The sequence below is a fragment of the Syngnathus floridae genome, chromosome 19, assembly GCF_059516105.1.
Source record: "Syngnathus floridae isolate MCC-2025c chromosome 19, RoL_Sflo_1.0, whole genome shotgun sequence".
NCBI lineage: Eukaryota > Metazoa > Chordata > Actinopteri > Syngnathiformes > Syngnathidae > Syngnathus > Syngnathus floridae.
Genome location: NC_142431.1, coordinates 7,052,481 through 7,059,712, shown reverse-complemented (window position 1 = coordinate 7,059,712; position 7,232 = coordinate 7,052,481). Strand labels below are relative to the sequence as shown.

General features: G+C 43.4%; 1 protein-coding gene across 1 annotated transcript; it reads left to right on the top strand.

Moving 5' to 3' along the window:
• Nucleotides 1-2,744: 2,744 nt before the first annotated feature.
• On the top strand, nt 2,745-6,011 carry LOC148381975 (12-(S)-hydroxy-5,8,10,14-eicosatetraenoic acid receptor-like). The gene is made up of 3 exons (XM_088362552.1): nt 2,745-3,538; nt 3,862-4,423; nt 5,260-6,011. Exons 1-3 carry the CDS (start codon nt 3,513-3,515, stop codon nt 5,719-5,721), a joined length of 1,050 nt encoding a protein of 349 aa, XP_088218678.1. The 5' UTR covers nt 2,745-3,512; the 3' UTR covers nt 5,722-6,011.
• The last annotated feature ends 1,221 nt before the right edge of the window (nt 6,012-7,232 follow it).

Here is a 7,232-nt window from a genome sequence, read left to right as displayed (position 1 = left end):
TTTAGATTTTAGACATGAAGTGTTTTTGTCATTGAGGGACATTAACATGTAGTGAGCATCTATGTATGTCCATAAAAAACAAAATACTGAAGCAAGATCAGGCCATGATATACTGTACATGACCACACGAGGACAGCATTGCTCTCTTCATGTTGATTGACTCTTGTCGCCACTCAGGCGTAGGAGTTTGTTTGCACAGTTTTGTCTTTATTTGCGCTGAAGAAAAATGTGTCTGCACTTGCCGTCATACATTTATGTATATTTGTGGATGGTTATAACCAAACTAATTAGTTTGAGACGTGCCTTCACTCATGCATGGCGAGATCAGATCACGCAGGCAACGACTCGTCTGCTGCAGGGACCGGGGGGAGGGGGGGGGGGGGGGGGGGGGGTCAAATAGTTTTGTGTAGTGTTTGTATGCACGTTGAATGATGGCCTCATAAAGTCAATTTAAACATAGTACTGTATTTGTCATCTATAATATTAATGACATATCCAAACATCTTGATTGCAAAGGTGCACAAACACGTTTTAAAATTTCTTGGAAGCCTCAAAGTCAAAGTCAGTCTGCTTTATTGTCAATTTCTTCACATGTCAAGACATACAAAGAGATCGAAATTGCGTTTCCTACTATCCCACAGTGGAGACAAGACATATTACACCCAATTGGTCCACAGACAAACAAAACATTCAAGTAAACAATACAAAAAGTAAAAATAAGAAGGCACATACAATAAATAAATAAGAGCAACTTGGTTGAAATGGTGCAATTATGCATACACAATTGATGTTATGCACATGTGTATGTACAAAAGAAATCATTGTTTTGATTGTTAGATTTCTAAGTGGTTTACATTTTGGATGAAATGCTGTAAAAAAGTGATACGTAATGTCTATAAAAATGGGTGACAACAGTTGAGAACCACTGCTGTCAAAAAACATTCAACAGCTCAGTGAACCACAGAGATTAACTCTCAATTTAATGCATTCAGAAATTATTTTCACATCTGTGAATAATGGGGGTACATTGTTTCCGTGAAAGATATATGTCAATGCAGAGGAGGAAAAAATAAAGGCAAAATATAAAGAAAATGTCATTTGCTTTTTTATAGGTGAAGTGGCAGAGTAGAAAATAGACTGAAATTCTAAAACAGATTAGTGTGGGGGAAAAAAATTGAGATTTGACTGTAAAGCCAGTGGACGCCCGCAAATGTTTTGACTTTCTGCGAAATGGCCTCTATTGCATGACTTTCAAGTGCTCTGTGGTCTTTGTTATCAGCCAAATTGTATACACGCACTGATCCAGTGATAACAGGTACATTCATTTAGGCTAAAGCTAAGCTAAAGATGCAAGTGACATTGAAAGTGATGTTGCACTTCCTAACATTTATGTGAGATTATTTTATACTTTAGGTGCGAAAGTAGTTTAAACTCCAGGGCTCCCCTGACAGGTGTGGGGTGCCACTACACCAGTGATCATAAGCGGTTAAGAGAATGGATGGAGATAGTCTACTAATCTAATCTCGTTATCTTCTCTGTCCTTTTCTTTCACTTCCTGATATCAGTGTGCCATGGTGTCAGTCGTTTGCGCTTTCCTTCCGTCCCACTGCCCTAAAAGAAAATGAAATCAACATCCTGAGTTCTCTTCGGACGTTTTGCCGACCTTTTCGTACGCGGTCAAAGTTGTGGTCCACATCACCACATCAAGGTCAGAATATGAGACATTTGACGTGTGATTTGCAAGTTAAATGCCTGACAGAATTTGTGCATAATGTCTGAGATGCGTTTGAGTTGGCCTTATTCTTAGCATGTCAATCAAACTTGTCTTAAGGCAAAACAGGAGGGTGAGGCAAAGGAATGAAAGATTTAAGAGAGCACTAACAACTGTGAGACAAAACCAGTTTTGCATGGATTACAAAAGCACTAAATCTTTCCTCAGTCCCAACTTTTTACAGGCAATTAAAAAAGTAAACAATTTGATGACTTTAAACCAACAGAACCTTGTCAGCATTTGTCACCAGTTGAGCTGAATCACAATGTGTCCGAATGATGACCTTAACGCTGACTCAGTTGAGTCATAACAACGAATGACGTTTGCTATTCATATTTGGACAAGAAAAAGTTCCTAATCTTGCAATATTTTTCAACTGAAAATTTGTAATCCTTCATAACTGGTTGCATCCAGGAAATCACTTCTCGAGAAATTCACAATGTAAAAAAAAAAGTGAAATATAATCGCTTTACTTTGGCTACCACAACATCACGATGCACATCAATAAACAAGTCAGCACTATCTTTATAGTCCATAAAAGTGCCTCATAGTCGTTTGTCAGTTGAGCAAGTCGTTGAGTTTTACAGCAATCCTGGCGCGTCTTGATCCTCTAACCAAGAGACGTGGTGGACAAATAAAGTATTGTCAGAAGGAGAAGGGGTTCAAAAGTCAGCTCCAAAGTAAACAGAAAAATATGTACAGGAAAAAAAAGCATAATGGACATGATTGTGTTAATATAGTGGAGACGGGAAACAAGTCGGGCTGGACGAGTCAAGCACTTAAGGACAGGAATTTAATTTTGTTTGAAGGTCTTTTTCGTCCAAGCCTGGAATTGAGCGTCCGGCTCAAGCCTGCAGCGTCTTTTCCTTGTCTGACTGGAGAAAGTTTGCCATGCAACAAGCTGTCTGGACTTGTCGAGCGAATCGGGAGGCATGCGGGAACCCTTCCACTACCTCCTCCGCCTCTTCCCTGAGGAACACCACATTCCTCGCATCTTCTCCTTCCACATTGGCAATGACATAAATTACCAGTTCCACCGTGGATTCCCAGGCATCTGAAGGGAATCCCACTGTGGCTGCTAGAGCACAGTAAGTGACGCCAAGGGGGTACACGGGGAGGCCACACCGGAAAATAACATGCAGTAGTATGTCTGTGAAACTTGGGACGAAAACTCCAAATGGTCTTTCGTTTCGACAAAGCTGGGAAAAATATCTCAGCTACATGCTAGCTTGCGGGATTGAACAAAGCAGGGCCCTCGGAATAGCTCTGCAGATAATTCTCACACTTGATGCCAAGGGATTGCAGGATGTCTGTGAGCGCCTGTCAAGCATGTCCATGTTGACGCCAAGCTGTACGTTGGGGCCGGCTGGCTGGGCACTGGGTGACTCACCTCCTGGGGCTATAAGGAGGAGCCTTGACAAGAGCGCAGAAACCAGTTGCGCCACTCTCCCGCTGTGAATCACTGTCAGAGCTGGAGCTCTCTGGCGTGAACAGAAGCACAACAAGCAGGATAGCCAGGACCCTGCACCCAGCAAGAACCTCGCACCCATCTGGGACCCCTTGAGCTAAAACCTAACTTGGGACTTTGGCGTGCATTCCACTGAAGGAACCAGTTGGACAGGATTCTGGGGTTTGACAACACGGATTTGCTTTTTGACTTCATGCCTATGAAAATTAGCTATCGTCGGTACGGCACTACGCACTCTTGAGGACTTGCAAGTTACGAGAAAATAATAGGGGCATGCTTTATCCAGCACTTTTCCACAGGTAGGTGCCATGCAATAATTCACAGCAAGATATCATAACTGCTTGTTTCTCTGCGCTATTAAGGGAAGCTGGAATTATTTGGTCCCTGACCAGCAGGCATAGAATCTTCTGAATCATTGTATTACATTTTTCATATCATCCCACCGGGCGGTAGAGCTAAGGAGGGGCACATTAAAGATCAGGAGTGGGGGTGCCGTCTTCAAGTTCCCTCTTCAAGGCGTACAAGTCAGCTGTAACCACTCCCACAACAGCGCAGCACTTGGAGTCAATGTTTGCATTTCAACAGACTTGACCAATAAAGATTATTCTGATTCTGATTCCAGAGAAGATTCCTCCCCGGCTCCTGACATGGCAAACAGCACCATATACCAGCTGATCGAAGCTTGCGAGGTCACCCACGAGGGGCTCTACAAGTTCTACGCCGCCATCATGATTATAATCGTCATCCTGGCCTTGCCTCTCAACATGTCTGTCCTGCACCTCTTCATCTTCAAGTTGAAGTTCTGGAAGTCCAACAGCAACAACGTCTTCCTGTTCAACCTGGTGCTGGCCGACATGCTGCTCCTCTTCAGCCTCCCCATCAAGGCATACAACTTCATCCAGGGGGAGCGGCGGAACAGCAACGACGCCGTGTGCAAAGCCATGCTCTTCATGCTCTTCCTCAACCGGGGAGCCAGCATTGCCTTCCTCACTGTCACGTCCATCGACCGCTACTTCAACGTAGTCCACCCAGGCCGCAAGAATCTGCTTAAAGCTCTCAAGAAATCGCCGCACATCTCCATCTTCATCTGGCTGCTGCTTCTGCCCCTCACCATTCCGACCATGCTGAAGAACTTTGAATGCTGCAACAGCCACAAGAGTGACAGCGATGACACTCTGATCAAGGTACGGTGAGCCTTGGAGGGAATTTACGATATTGAGATTTTTTAGTTTAACATTCAGTGGGGTCACTTGTATCTTCAGAAAGCAGGTACATGAAAGATAAGGAAAGCTCGATGAAGCTGGAGAAGGCTGCGCTATGTCACTGGCCCCAGGCTCGACGTGTCATGCCAGTCTATTAATAAAACATCTTGCTTCGTGGTTAGTAATGTGGCCTCATGGGAAGAAAGTTTACATGGGATCTCGGCTGCTACTCCGGCTTCCTGCCGCTTTCCAAAAACATGCGCTGATGATCGCTCCAAATTACTTTGTGTTTACAAACTAAATGTACGTTGGCTTGAACTCAGCAGGTAAAATAATCTTTTATATTTACAGTGATGACTCTAAATTGTTCTTGATGTTTATATAAAAGTACATTAGGAAGATTGAAATTGTTTTCAGTGTTTACAAAAGACGTCTGTTAGTCCAAAAGTTATTTGAAGACTTAATAGTGGAGATCCTCACCTCTGTGAATCAGACCATGCGTGATAAAGGTCAGCTTGAGGAGAGAAACAAAAAAAACTGTCTGTGGTGCTAGCTTAGCATTCCTGCTGACACATACTCGCGCTATGCAAGGGTCACTAACAAAATACAAACGGGTGAACAATTAACATGAGATGTTCTTCTAGGAGTTATTAAACATAAAACACAACATGAGCTCTAGACTTTTTTTCTGTTGTAGTTGCTTGGCATTTAATAAAAATGACTGAAAAGTGGCAGATATCAGTCAATTAAATTGCCAGTCCGTTTGAAGTTGCATTGTTGCTATGCGGGGCTTTCACGTTCATCTTTGTGTGCCTCAGGATGTGGTGGACAGTTTAAGAGAAGCGGTCTTCTTCACGCAAATCCTCATCCCCTTCATCATCCTGGTCTACTGCACCGTGCACATCGTCAACCGCTTGCGCAAGAAGACGGTGGGCGACAAGACCAAACTGAAGAGAGCCGTTTTCCTCGTCACCTCAGTCATGGTGGTCTTCTCGCTCTGCTTCCTGCCGTGCACCATCGCGCGGATGGTGCTGCTGGTGGCCCGTGTGCATGAGTGGGGGGCGTCAGCCCAGGACAAGGCGACGGTGGCTTTCGACGGCCTCATGGTTCTGTCCTTCTTGGATTGTCTGCTGGACCCGCTGGTCTACTGCTTCTGCAGCACCAAGTTCAAGGCGCTCTACTTGTCCAATTATTTCCCCTTTTTGCTGAAGGAAGATTCTTTGCCGATGGACAGCTCCACGGGGAACACGTCAAACCCGAAACGCAGCAACGTCATCTGAGAGGCGAGCCGCCACAACGTGGACTTCATTGGTAAACTGGGACCATACCTGATTCTGTTATTTTACGGCGGAGGAGAGGTCTGACGTTCTGGATTTAAAGCGGACACATTTGTCTTGGTTTTCAAACCCAATTACTGACTGAATGAAAATATCTTCTTTGGTAACAAGTTAACAAGATTATCTTGAATATGATATTGAAAATGAGATTTTGTTTATCAAAAGGTCTTAGTACTTGCATGTAATTTGTCGAGGTCATTATTTGTAAATAAATAAAGATGACATATTTTTAATATGAAGCCTTTTTTTTCTACATGTCAATGGATGGTGTACCTAATGAAGCGTCCATCCGAAATGTGACAAGCGTGACGAAATAATCAACAATCCTATATGACTTCACACTGTGCGTTGCGCAACAACTGAAGGTCATAATGGGAGGATGACTATTATTCATGTTACTTTTCCCAATCCTGATTTCCTTTAAGGCTAAATGGAGGTCAGGTTTCATTCCAAAAGGAATGTCCAATCATAAGCTGTTAGTGTCCTACAAAAGTTCCAGTGTGAAAGTGCATTTTAAATACATTTATAAATATATATGTATATATATTTTTTTAATTGCATACCTACCTAAACAACATTAAACGACGAGACAATCAAAATTATACATTGGTATATTGCCTACCATGGAAGGTATCAGAAGAAATCATGACCTGGTCACCTCGATGATGTCGTCACGTGCCACGGCCTGTAATGTCATCCAGAGGGCAAGTGGGCACATGTGTCTGTGCGTCCAAAAATAGAGGTCAGGCAGTGGGCGCACTTCGATTAACTTTGATTCATGTGTGTCATTGCTTTTTCTAACTTTACATTATGTTGTCATAACATTATGTGTTTGTGTGGATGGACGTGTCGGGACACAACTACAGTTTTGGTCTGATGGAAAAGAAGCTGGCGATGATGCGGTGGGATGTGTCGCGGCGCGCAAACTGAAAGTTGATAACTGATGAGCAACATGATGAGCAGGAAAGATGAACAAGGTTTTTCCCCAAACGGAGTCATCAGTTTTAGACTCATCGAAACCCCGAATGCTGCTTTTTGATTGCGGTATAAAGTTGTAGCGAATCTGGCTGAGTGACAAAGTAGCAGCTAGCTCATGTCGGAGCCGATGGAATAGCTAACCGATCTTGAAGAGGGGCATTCGAGAAGGTAGAGATTGCGAAATAAGATGTGCGGTTGGTAAGAGGCACGTACGTGGGAGGAAGCTACGAGACAAACAACTTCCTCCTCCCGTGAACTTGACTATCTGCGCCATCTTCAAACTGTTTTTTGTTATCGCCATGGCAACGTCACGGATTGCCTGAGAAGCCAAGCGATTAACCAGCAAATAAATGATTGCCATGTGAGGTTTCGAGGCATCTTTGTCAGGAAAGGTAATGATTTGAAGAGCTTCACTCCAAACAAGCTTCTAATACATCCGCTTTAGCAAATAAATGCCTCGCCTCCAATAAACACTA

Bases quoted from the DNA above. Each gene is read 5' to 3' on its own strand.
- LOC148381975 (XM_088362552.1), top strand. From the start codon at position 3,513: ATGCTTTATCCAGCACTTTTCCACAG. The intron at 3,539-3,861 runs GTAGGTGCCATG...TTCTGATTCCAG, and splicing joins TATCCAGCACTTTTCCACAG to AGAAGATTCCTCCCCGGCTC. The intron at 4,424-5,259 runs GTACGGTGAGCC...TGTGTGCCTCAG, and splicing joins GCGATGACACTCTGATCAAG to GATGTGGTGGACAGTTTAAG.